Below are 13,647 nucleotides of genomic sequence, written 5' to 3'. Positions count from 1 at the left end.
ACCTTCCCTTTCCTCGGCCACCTTTTCCCCAGTTTCCTCTTCCTCTCGGCCCCAGACGAAGCCGAGCAGAGGACGGGCGGACAGACAGACGAGTGGAGAAACAAGCTGTATGTAGCTTTATAGCAGCCTTAAGGGCCGGGGGGCAGTGATGCGAAGAGCAGCTGTCGCAGGCCGGACTGTCCGTCTCCCAGCAAGCCCTCAGGGAGCAGCTTGCACACTTCTGCCCAGACCATCTCTATTAGTAAGGGTGGAAAGACTGAGCTTAGTGAATGATACAACATATAGTTTGGCGACTGTAATGTACGGCCCAATGTGTTCATAATGTACAGCTTGATGTGTTCATAATGTACGGTCCAATGCATTTATAATGTACGGCCCAATGCGTTTATAATGTACGGTCCAATGCATTTATAATGTACGGCCCAATGCGTTTGTGCTCTGCTCATTCCCATGAATGATGTTCTGATTGTGAATATTGTAAATGATGTATTTTGTTTTTGTAATGTTGCCAAAGATAATGGCTGGGTTTCCCAAAAGCTTCTTTGCGCTAAGAAGCTAATTCAACCCTTCTTAAGGCCCCCTTAAGAAGCAAACGCGTTTCCCAATTGCTTCTTTACGAAGGCATGCGTTTCCCAAAAGCTTCTTAGCGCTAAGAAGCTTCTTTGACCCTTCTTAAGGCTCCCGTAAGAAGCCAACGAAGCCAACGCGTTTCCCGATTGCTTCTTAGCCTAAAATTATCTTCCAATTATCCTCCGTTAAGAAGGCTGCGTTTCCCAAAAGCTTCTTAGCGCTAAGATGATCTTTCGTTAAGAAGGTTTTGTAAGAAGGGTCTGGAGCCTTCTTAACACCTTCTTAATGACAAAACACTGGCAGATCCAGCCGCGTCAGGCAAAAGGAGATACTTGTGTCCACTGTTCCTCTTGTGTTTTTCCCTTTTTCCTTTCTTTCATGTACCCTTTAGTGTTTAAAATTAGGGAACACTTGAAAATCTCCCCTGTATGTATGGTTACTTGTGTTTTAAATGTTTTACCGTAGGCTATATTCCTCTAATCAGAATGGATTCCTTTTATAATGTTGTGGATTTATATAGCACCTTTCACAGAACCCAAGGTCGCTTAAATTCTGTAGTGTTTCTCTGTTTTGTTGTATGCTGTGTATATAAAGCAATTTGAACTGCAGTCCATGTCTGAAATAAATAATGTTTAATAAAGTTTAACATGACCATGATTAGGTGTTAACAGTGTTTCTCAACCACTGAGTCGTGGCCCACTGCTGGGCTCAGAGTGCCATCAAGTGAGCCGCTCCAGTTAAGATGCTTCTTAAGAGCCTTCTATTTTTTTTATTTTTCTCGACTGTTAAGAAGGCGTTTGGGAAACACTTCTTTGGAGCCTTCTTAACTCCTTAAGAAGCTTCTTAACTCCTTAAGAAGCTTCTTAACTCTTAAGAAGCTTCTTTGTTGGGAAACTCAGCCAATGGCTGAGTTTCCCAACAAAGAAGCTTCTTAAGAGTTAAGAAGCTTCTTAAGGAGTTAAGAAGCTTCTTAAGGAGTTAAGAAGGCTCCAAAGAAGTGTTTCCCAAACGCCTTCTTAACAGAAGAGAAAAATAAAAAAAATAGAAGGCTCTTAAGAAGCATCTTAACTGGAGCGGCTCACTAGATGGCACTCTGAGCCCAGCAGTGGGCCACGACTCAGTGGTTGAGAAACACTGTTGTAGAATAACCTAATCATGGTCATGTTAAACTTTATTAAACATTATTTATTTCAGACATGGATTGCAGTTCAAATTGCTTTATATACACAGCATACAACAAAACAGAGAAACACTACAGAATTTAAGCGACCTTGGGTTCTGTGAAAGGTGCTATATAAATCCACAACATTATAAAAGGAATCCATTCTGATTAGAGGAATATAGCCTACGGTAAAACATTTAAAACACAAGTAACCATACATACAGGGGAGATTTTCAAGTGTTTCCTAATTTTAAACACTAAAGGGTACATGAAAGAAAGGAAAAAGGGAAAAACACAAGAGGAACAGTGGACACAAGTATCTCCTTTTGCCTGACGCGGCTGGATCTGCCAGTGTTTCGTCATTAAGAAGGTGTTAAGAATGCCCCAGACCCTTCTTACAAAACCTTCTTAACGAAAGATCATCTTAGCGCTAAGAAGCTTTTGGGAAACGCAGCCTTCTTAACGGAAGATAATTGGAAGATAATTTTAGGCTAAGAAGCAATCAGGAAACACGTTGGCTTCGTTGGCTTCTTATGGGAGCCTTAAGAAGGGTCAAAGAAGCTTCTTAGCGCTAAGAAGCTTTTGGGAAACGCATGCCTTCGTAAAGAAGCAATTGGGAAACACGTTTGCTTCTTAAGGGGGCCTTAAGAAGGGTTAAATTAGCTTCTTAGCGCAAAGAAGCTTTTGGGAAACCCAGCCAATGTCTGTGTTTTCCAGTGTTCCAGTACAACAGTATTGCACTTAACCACCAGTTGAATAAGGGATGCACGATATTAGATTATTTTTTTTTTGCCGATATCCGATGCCGATATTTTCCATGAACTCTTTCTCCTTTTCCGATATATGCGCGGATTTTTTTCCACCTAATTTCAGAGAGCATCAAGTCTCTCCTGTAGTGGAATGAACACATTAGTATGCCTACTCTCATCATGATGGCCCACTGGAAGATGCAGACATGAATACATCTAGAAATATCGCATGCTCGTTTCTGGCATGTCTCGCACGCTACGCGTGCTCACCTGTAGCTCAACCTTTGAGCAATTGTGCGGAACCCGGACGCCTTATTATAGTCGTTAGATGCTTTCCAAAATGTACACATTCACTGGGTAAAGAAAACGACTTCAACTTATTATGTTAAAGATGCCTTTTTTTATGTACTTTTTTTCAAACAAAACTGTAAGCATTGAGTCAAGCATTGAGCCTTTTGGCATAATTAAAGCATCATTTTATCCGCAGAAACGTTTGTTTCGGGCCGGTGCCGATATTTCATTTTAAAGCCTTTATCGGCCGATACCGAGCCGATATCACCGTGCATCCCTAAGTCGAATACATCCTGACCGTTACAGGGGAGGCTTTTAGTTGAATGTGTATGAGAACAGATTAACAGTATTAAAAATCCGTTTGAATTTGTCCTTGGGTCCAGTATTTTTGTAATGATGAAATTGGGGGACAGTGGAAGTGTGGGCGTGTCTAGCATTATGCCAAGGACCCCTAAACTGACACAAATTAGACCACGGATGGCCCCCCATCTGATAAGATTTTTACTTTTAGATGTATTTATTATTATATTATTTCGTACAGAAAGTGTATGGAACCTGTGCCCGAAATAGTCATATACAGTCTGTCAATGCGTTACTTGGATTGAATTATAGTGAAGATAAATTATTTAACTTTTTGGGGACCCTCTGTGAGAACCAGGAGGTAAGGCATCCAACAGGAAACATCCACTCCGTTGTGTGTGTGTGTGTGTGTGTGTGTGTGTGTGTGTGTGTGTGTGTGTGTGTGTGTGTGTGTGTGTGTGTGTGTGTGTGTGTGTGTGTGTGTGTGTGTGTGTGTGTGTGTGTGTGTGCGCATGCGCGCGTGTGTGTTGGACAGAGGGAGATTGATGGTGGGAAGAGAAGCATTGGCCGATGTCTTTGCTCCATCCATCACGCAGAGACCTGGACCCCACAGCAGAGACAGAGCAGCTTCCTGAAACACACACTCTCACACACACACTCTCTCACACACACACACACACACGCTCTCTCTCACGCACGCACACACACACACACACACACTGTCCTCCCAGTCGACAGCTTCTTGGCTTGTTCAGTGGTGATCCACAGAGCCTGAGGCAACATTTCCTCTCCAGTGGAGGGGTAACCGTAAATGTTTTGTTACATATGGCGGACTCCTGCGTCCGTGCATCATCCGTTTCTGTCTAGGACATTTGATTAGTGGGTTTAGCCTCTGGCTGACGGTACAAAAGACTTAAGCGCTTGGCTGTGCTTTTCGTTTGAAGCACGTACAAGACTCATATCAGAGTCATTTTGCACTCACAAATTCATAACGGCCTCTGGCTTCCGCTCCTTCCTCTCATCCCATCGCTCCCCTGAGATCGCAGCTTCCCTGAAAAACGGAATTATTTCCAGAGAAGGCCTTTTTTACTTTCATTCATTTCAGCTCTCTCCAACTTTTTTCTTATCAAGTTTCAAGTTTTCAAGAACTTTATCAAGTTCTATTTTTTCTCCCCAGTTATGCTTGGCCGATTCCCCCTGTTGTCCCGGTCGTTGCTCCACCCCCTCTGCCGATCTGCGGAGAGCTGTAGACTAGCACATGCTTCCTCTGATAGATGTGCAGTCGCCAGCTGCTTCTGTTCACCTGACGGCAAGGTGTTTCACTTGCAGGAGGTAGCGCGTGGGAGGATCACGCTAGTTCCCCTCCCCTCGAACAGGCGCCCCAACTGACCAGAGGAGGCACTAGTGTGCAGCGACCAAGACTCATAGCCCACCAGCTTCCCACCCGCAGACACGGCCACTTGTGTCATAACGTCTGACCGAGCCGGAAGTACCGCTGCCGGGAATTGAACCCGGGTCTCCGCGGTGGTAGGTGAGCGCTTTTACCTCTACAGTGCAGAGGTAAAAGCATAGTGTAGAGCAGGGATACTCAACTTGCTTTGTCCAGGGGCCACTTTCGTGAAATGATAGAAGGCCAGGGGCCAGTTAATAAACAAACAATATAACATTTTTCTGTAGTGGATTGTAGGTTTTTGGGGTGTCAGCCGGAGTTTAGTCTGACAATGTTGTGCACACCGTTAAGTTAGTTAGGTTAAGTACATACATAAGTGCCTGGGTAGCAAGCAGACGGCGGTATTTGACAATTTAGCAGCTAAAGCTAAATCATAGATTATTGAAAGATATTCCATATTCCAGACTGAAATGCCATAACAGAAGTGGAGTATTGGCCAGAATGACATGAACATTTGGACACTTTGACACTTATTCAGCGGGTATCTTGCGGGTATCTTGCAGTTCAGGTGCACTGTAATTTTCTTTTTGCAATCCAATCACGGGCCACACAGGGGGCGCCCGCGGGCCGCAAGTTGAGTATCACTGGTGTAGAGTCTACACTACCCAGACGCCACGCTTCGCTGAAAACCGGAATTATTTCCAGAGAAGGCCCTTTTTTAATCACATCAAGTGTGAGCGTGTGTGTGTTTTCTGACGTAAATCCAGTGTGAGTGTGTGTGTGTGTGTGTGTGTGTGTGAGTGTGTGTGTTTTCTGACGTAAATCCAGTGTGAGTGTGTGTGTGTGTGTGTGAGAGAGAGAGAGAGAGAGAGTGAGTGAGTGAGTGAGTGAGTGAGTGTGTGTGTGTGTGTGTGTTTTTTCTGACGTAAATCCAGTGTGAGTGTGTGTGTGTGTGTGTGTGAGAGAGAGAGAGAGAGAGAGAGAGTGAGTGAGTGAGTGAGTGAGTGTGTGTGTGTGTGTGTGTTTTCTGACGTAAATCCAGTGTGAGCGTGTGTGTGTTGTTCTTAGGGCCTGCTATATAACAGCCCTAATTCCTGGAAATGAGGCCCGTTAACAGAGCCATCTGCCCCATAGTGACACCTTAACACGCACTGGCAGGTTTGAGTGGGAGAGCTGTCACGCCTCAGGGCCCCCTGCTGGGCTGCTGGAAGAAGTAAACAACCCGCTCCAGAGTGTCGGTGTCATCAGGGGAGGGCTGGCTCTCTGTCCCTGGCCCTATGGGACCTTAATGGGCCATTATGCTGAGGTGAGGAGGAGTCATCACAGGCCTGCCAGGGACAGATGGCAGACGGAGACATCGGAGGTCCTAGTGTCCACCTGCACGGTGTCACTAACGACACCTCCCCTATCAAGCCAAAGAGCCTGAGCAAACAGCAGGGGGGGGGGGGGGGGGGGGCTGTTACAGATAACATCTCACAAACGCCCAATGGGTCATCTCACGTCATCTGTGTCAATATCTATTAGTGCTGGGTGTGTGTGTGTACTGTCTCCCTCATTGCCTCTCTCTACTGTTTGCTCTCGTGTATGGTGTGTTCACTGTATTACATCTTTGTTTAAACTTTAAACTTTAAAGGGACAGTTCACCCCCCCCCCCCCCCCTCCAAATAAAGGAAGAAGAAACTTCTGTCATCACAATCAGTCGCCATTGACTTCAATTGGACTGTTAAGTCAAAGGTGACTGGTTTTCTCTCCAGTTGTGCTGGCAACCTCCCTGTGTGTTATAAGGACAAACTTCACCTGTGTATTAACTACGGTTGTCAAAAGTATCAATAGTATTGACAAGTACCAATACTAAACATTTGAAATGGATACAATACTGATTTGCAACAGGTATCGATTGTAGCCTATCATGGATACATTACTCATTTGCCACAGTATAAATCAAACATACCGGTAGTACTGATTTTTCACTCCCCATCATTGGTGGGTATCATAGGTGGGTATCTATTGCTTCAACAAGCTCAAAAGCTACAAGCTCAAAGTGTTGTGATAGGCCGATGACTAGAGCAGGGGTAATGTGCTGTGTTCTGATAGGCCGATGACTAGAGCAGGGGTAATGTGCTGTGTTCTGATAGGCTGATGACTAGAGCAGGGGTAATGTGCTGTGTTCTGATAGGCTGATGACTAGAGCAGGGGTAATGTGCTGTGTTCTGATAGGCTGATGACTAGAGCAGGGGTAATGTGCTGTGTAAATGCAACGTTTTTAATGAGTTTTATCAGGCCTAGATTATGGGGAAGCGTGCAGATCCGTCCATCTGTCTTCATTTATCTTTGTGCCTCTTTGATGTGTCGTCACCCCCCCCCCCCCCCCCCCCCCACACACACACACACACACACCCGGTGTTGAAAATGGTATTGAGTATCAATATTTTCCTTGGTATCGATATCGAAGTTAGTATATATTTTGAATCGTGACAATCAGGGTGGGAATTTCGTCGTTTTAAGGCCTAAGGCCATTTAGCCTTCGGCGTCACACACTTTTTTAGGGCACAAGGCCACATGCCAGAGCACAAAGGTCATTGCTCTATTGACATCGTGAAGATCGATTGTTCTGAAATGTGTGTTAAAATAAGCCAATTTACACATCTTTTGCATAGAGCAGCTACATTAAACTGAGACCACTGATGCTTTTAAACGAAAGCAACTGACAGTAGCAGGCTGGTAGCAGGGCACTGCCAAGGTGGCCTTAAGGATCTCAGGGCATCATGGCCACCCACCTGGTGACAACCCTAGTTTCAACTGGCATGAGGTAGATGATGCAAATTTTCATTTCTGGGTGAACTGTTCCTTTAACGTTTAACCTACCCAAATAGTAATGATTTCTTCTTTGGCCATTCCTTGGATGTTTGGTACAGATTTTGTGGGAATGTTACAGCACACTGAGAATGAAGGTGCTCATGACAGCCATGATCATCAGCAGCAACGCCATCGTGTGGTCTGATTGGGTATGACAACAGTGTCCAGTTCACGGTCTCTCAGCTTGGATGGGACATTGCAGTTGTGCTGCAGTGTCTGCCCTAAACTTAACCCATAACCTATTCAAAAGGAGTTTAGGAGAAAGTATAGTCAAATTGGAAATGTCCTTGATTCCAAGTGCAGCCGTTTTTCATATCATTTTTGAAGCTCTGTTACAACGTCACTAGTTTTGAGCAGAAAGGAAAGACTGGAGAGGCAAGTCTTTGAGAAAGCACAGAATACTGAGGGATTTTCATGTACAAGCACACCCCCTAGTGGCTGCTTTTATAAACTACATAACTTAATTATAATGAGCTAGTGCAGAGAGAGGCAGAGCTATTTGTCTCCAGTAGTTCTCAACGTGGGGTCCGAGGACCACCAGGGGTCCATAAGGGGGTTCTGGGGGGTCCCCAGCAAATCGATGAATTGTTAAACTTCAACATTGTTTAACTTACAAGATGTTAACAATTTGAGAGTGTAGAAGAATCTGACTGTTTTGATATTTTCTTGGTTATCTCTCACATAATTCTGGACAAAATCACATCTGACAATAAAAATAGATATTTGATTTGGGTCTGAGAGACACAATCTCATTCTCTGGCCCTAATGTGTACTGAATTAGGGGGATTAGGGGATTTATTTTTATTGGTGAATCTATGTCAAAATAAACTCTCTTCCTCAAGCATTTTCTCATTATATTTAATGGTGAGTACATTTTGGGGCAGTGAGAAATCACAAACAAAATCACAGCCAAAATCAACCGTACAACATTGTTTATTTCTAACACAGAACAACTTCCGCAGCAGAGTACCAGACTACCACTGCGGTCACCGTCTCAGATGCCACAGTAAACTCCCATTCAACACTGTATACAACATCATCCAGTCACGCAATACATGATCTTAACACCAGCCCCATCAGGAGGCACGGAGCGCCCCCATCAGGAGGCACGGAGCGCTCCACGACCAGCATGGCAGCACTTTCGGACCTCCGGATTTTCTGCCAACTCTTCTCAAACTAGACTTCATAAATTAACATTGCATAAGAAAATAAATATCAATAATAATCACCATAATAGGCCTCTTTTAAAATGATCTGTAACACTGGTTCACTCGGTCAAACCTGTAACCGTTGGACAGATGGTGTATCATCCCAAATAGTATAATATATAAAAGAGTAATAGTAATCATAACCCCCCAAAATCACCTTCTAAAACAATTTGCTGCAATAGGACCATCGCTATGATCAAATAATCTGAGGATAAAGATGCGTGTTTGTGTTTCTGTGTTGTTAGCTATCTTAGTGAGGACATTTTAGGAAAGTGAGGACATTTTGACCGGTCCTCACTTTCTCACACACCTTCAAAGGGCGGTTGGAAGGTTAAGACTTGGTTTTAAGGGTTACGTTAGAATTGGTTAGGGACTAGGGAATGTATAATAATGTCAATGAATGTTCTCACTAAGATAGCTTGTCTGCTGGCTTGTGTGTGCGTGTGCGTGCGTGCGTGTGTGTGCGCATGTGTGTGTGTCTGAAGGAATGTGCTCAAGCGTGTACATCTACTTCCTTGTACTCTCTCTCCTGGTCGTCGACGGACCTCTTGCGGGCGAAGAGGTGCGTGGGGTCGCGGCCGCGCAGGCTGGGCTGGATGTTGAAGACGGGCATGTTCCTCCAGGCAGCGGGGTTGTTCTGGGCGTTAGCGTTAGCCCCCGCGGCGCACGGCTTGTTCTGGAGGAGCAGGAAGAAGGTCTCCATGTCCGGGCCCAGCCGCGCGATCAGGCCCGCGCGCACCGCCGCCACCGTCTGCTCGTCGCACGTCAGCAGGGACTGGAGCAGAGTGCTGTAGTATCTGTAGAGCCCAGAGAAAGATTTAGTTTACACTGAACACTGCAGAGTGATGTAGTATCTGTAGAGCCCAGAGAAAGATTTAGTTTACACTGAACACTGCAGAGTGATGTAGTATCTGTAGGGCCCAGAGAAAGATTTAGTTTACACTGAACACTGCAGAGTGATGTAGTGTCTGTAGGGCCCAGAGAAAGCTTTAGTTTACACTGAACACTGCAGAGTGATGTAGTATCTGTAGGGCCCAGAGAAAGATTTAGTTTACACTGAACACTGCAGAGTGCTGTAGTGTCTGTAGGGCCCAGAGAAAGATTTAGTTTACACTGAACACTGCAGAGTGCTGTAGTATCTATAGAGCCCAGAGAAAGATTTAGTTTACACTGAACACTGCAGAGTGATGTAGTATCTGTAGAGCCCAGAGAAAGATTTAGTTTACACTGAACACTGCAGAGTGCTGTAGTGTCTGTAGGGCCCAGAGAAAGATTTAGTTTACACTGAACACTGCAGAGTGCTGTAGTGTCTGTAGGGCCCAGAGAAAGCTTTAGTTTACACTGAACACTGCAGAGTGCTGTAGTATCTGTAGAGCCCAGAGAAAGATTTAGTTTACACTGAACACTGCAGAGTGATGTAGTATCTGTAGGGCCCAGAGAAAGATTTAGTTTACACTGAACACTGCAGAGTGATGTAGTATCTGTAGGGCCCAGAGAAAGCTTTAGTTTACACTGAACACTGCAGAGTGATGTAGTATCTGTAGAGCCCAGAGAAAGATTTAGTTTACACTGAACACTGCAGAGTGATGTAGTGTCTGTAGAGCCCAGAGAAAGATTTAGTTTACACTGAACACTGCAGAGTGATGTAGTATCTGTAGGGCCCAGAGAAAGCTGTAGTTTACACTGAACACTGCAGAGTGATGTAGTATCTGTAGGGCCCAGAGAAAGATTTAGTTTACACTGAACACTGCAGAGTGATGTAGTATCTGTAGGGCCCAGAGAAAAATTTAGTTTACACTGAACACTGCAGAGTGATGTAGTATCTGTAGGGCCCAGAGAAAGCTTTGGTTTACACTGAACACTGCAGATAATAGTGTCTGTAGGGCCCAGAGAAAGCTTTAGTTTACACTGAACACTGCAGAGTGCTATAGTGTCTGTAGGGCCCAGAGAAAGATTTAGTTTACACTGAACACTGCAGAGTGCTGTAGTGTCTGTAGGGCCCAGAGAAAGATTTAGTTTACACTGAACACTGCAGAGTGCTGTAGTATCTGTAGGGCCCAGAGAAAGCTTTAGTTTACACTGAACACTGCAGAGTGCTGTAGTGTCTGTAGGGCCCAGAGAAAGATTTAGTTTACACTGAACACTGCAGAGTGATGTAGTGTCTGTAGAGCCCAGAGAAAGATTTAGTTTACACTGAACACTGCAGAGTGATGTAGTATCTGTAGGGCCCAGAGAAAGCTTTAGTTTACACTGAACACTGCAGAGTGCTGTAGTGTCTGTAGGGCCCAGAGAAAGCTTTAGTTTACACTGAACACTGCAGAGTGATGTAGTGTCTGTAGGGCCCAGAGAAAGATTTAGTTTACACTGAACACTGCAGAGTGCTGTAGTATCTGTAGAGCCCAGAGAAAGCTTTAGTTTACACTGAACACTGCAGAGTGATGTAGTATCTATAGGGCCCAGAGAAAGCTTTAGTTTACACTGAACACTGCAGAGTGATGTAGTGTCTGTAGTAAGTCGACAGTCCTGATTTTTATTTACCCAGTTATAAATTACAGCTTTTATTTTGAAGGTAAAAACGCCTAGCTTCCTCTATTCTGTCTATTTCTAACGGGCTTGATTTAGCTTTCTACGATTAAACTTTAGTGAATTTCCCACATAGATAGAGTGAATGGTAATAAACTGCTCTAGATTGGATTACAGAATAAAAACCCAGTAAAGCCCCATAAAAACAATGAAATAAAAAAATACCTGTTTTCTTTGCAGCACAAATGGGACTTGAGGAAATGCATCTGGCCGTGAGTTGTCTTCAATTATTCGGGAGTGATTAATATGTGTGACGTTAGTAGCGGGCACTTAACACAGATTATGTGTTTTTAGCAAATCGTTCTCATGTTTGTTGAATGCCAATGCGATTCATTGTGCCTGTGCCATAAAGCTGTATTGGGCTAGTTCAATGCGCCTATATTGTCTATCATTGTCTTCCATGGCGAAGGGGGGCTGTGTCGTCACCTTCAACTCCACTTGTTGTACTAGCAGGTACTGCCGCACCTGGCAACAGTGAACATTTCAGCTAAAAACAGGGTGTAAATGACATCTTTTCAAGTCTACTTGGCATCTCAGGGCTTGTGGAGACTTGGATTATGCCAGGTGAGCAGTATAGAAGCATTTTATGTATTTTTTCTGTTGCTTTTTCTGTTTTTGCTCATGGCCCCCTTCACACTCAGCAGACAGCTCTACTTGCCTGACGCGGTCGGTCTTCATTTCTCCAAACTGGGACCACGCCGGCTGCATTCTACTGCATGTAGTACACTGACTGTATGCAAGTACCTCATAGGACCCCACTTCAAACAAACCAAACTATCCCTTTAAGTGTCATTCTGTAAATGATGCCATTGTTAATGCACTGTTGACATTGTTTGAGATATCTTCGTTATGGCAACATAACCTGTCAATGTCTTTGTTATGACAACATTCTATGTCGTAAACATGACATAACATGTCATTAAGTGCAATTACACTGTCCGGATGAGTTTATAACAGTGTCATCATTGTCATAGTTTCCTTGACCTCACCTACAGTGATACAATTTGAACTTTTCATTAAGACGTCGGTGTCATTACACGCTCTTGGTTAATGTCAAGTGGTTATAACAAAGACAGGTTATGGCATGTTCATGACAGGTGTCACGTCATGGTTATGACAGTGTCGTGTCAGTCGTCATATCGAGTAAAGTGTTACCAAATACGACCCAGCATATCAGGTTTCTGGATGTGCATAACGTTACACAAGGGAGCAGGAAATGCAGGGACTTCTGGGGAAGCCTACAAAAATAGGGAAAGTACTCTATTCATGTGAGCATGAGAAATGCATTAAAAGTAATAACACATGTTTATTCCTCACCTGTTGGGGAAGTGCGCAGGCACCTGCACGACCTCTCCGATGGCGTCTGGGTTGGTGCGAGCCACAGCGCAGATATCCAGACTGTTGTAACACTCCTCCTGGACCTGGACCACACAAACACATCCACCACAGACCAGAGAGGACACCTGTTAGTCCCCTTTCCACTGAGGGCCAAACATGGTGCTTGTTCAGAGTTCCTGAACCCTTCCCGCTGGGTTGGCCTGGGCCAAAGCAGTGGGAAAATACTTGGCCCCTCCATATCCTCAGGGCCAACGCTATTAGCCTTGATCATTATAAAGAATCACATTCTATATGTTTTTTTAAATAGGGAACGAGGTATGTTACGTCTTAAATCTGCATTACTTTCAGCTGCTATCTTAGAAAAACAACTACATGTGCTGCTATAGAGAAACTGTTGGAAGTTGGAAACACTTTTCAGTCGGATTTTATAACCAACATTTGCCTTATTTAGCTGTAAATACCCCAATTACTATCATTTGCTTTCCAAGTTTGACACACAAAACAGAACTGCCTTTGCCTACGCTTTTTTTTAAATAACTTTTAATGCCTTCAGTAGGCGTTTAAATCACTGCCCAGCGATGGCACTCAGTTTTTTCATGTGGAGGATGTTAGCCTCATCCTGCAACCTTCGTATTTAAACTCCCTTCAAAGCTCTCCTTCCTGCCAACTTCTAGAGCAATACTTAACAAACAACCAGCTCTAGCATCCCAAAGGATGACAGGAGGAGGTCCTCTACGTTTGTTTGTTTTGTTTATTTAGATCCCCATTAGCTACTGTAAAAAACAGTAGCTACTCTTCCTGGGGTCCACATTAATATTTTACAATACTTCAATTATGAAAATACATTATATTCACATACAAACATTATTTACAAATATACATATCTGTATCATTCTTACTCATACATGCTACTACAACCACTTAGACACACAAGGCAAAAACCAACAAAACACATAACCACAAACACTAGCTCAAAACTTATGTAATACATACAATTGCTCTATATAATAATTGAATATGTAATTAATTGAATAAGTGAGAAAATAAATTCCTTTATAACAATGAATGAAAAGCTCAAAAACAAAGGTCATGTTATATTTTACAGTTCTTGTGTAAACAGATATAATTTTAGTTTTTTGTTAAAGCATGTTTTATTACTTTGTGAAATCAAAAAATGTGGTAAAGAATTCCATGCCACCA

At 43.7% G+C, this 13,647-nt stretch overlaps 1 protein-coding gene across 1 annotated transcript in view; it reads right to left on the bottom strand.

Moving 5' to 3' along the window:
• Positions 1-9,019: 9,019 nt before the first annotated feature.
• Positions 9,020-13,647, bottom strand: part of stc1l (stanniocalcin 1, like) — a gene marked incomplete at its 3' end in the record, with an annotated part of 8,494 nt that continues 3,866 nt past the window's right edge. Inside the window, exons 4-5 of the mRNA XM_083641064.1 lie at positions 12,427-12,530; positions 9,020-9,323 (exon numbers count right to left, since the gene is read on the bottom strand). Coding sequence (XP_083497190.1) covers positions 9,020-9,323; positions 12,427-12,530 — 408 coding nt within the window. The remainder of the gene's footprint in view (positions 9,324-12,426; positions 12,531-13,647) is intronic.

Source organism: Poromitra crassiceps, assembly GCF_964638095.1.
Source record: "Poromitra crassiceps genome assembly, chromosome: 8".
NCBI lineage: Eukaryota > Metazoa > Chordata > Actinopteri > Beryciformes > Melamphaidae > Poromitra > Poromitra crassiceps.
This window is presented reverse-complemented; position numbering and strand designations above follow the sequence as displayed.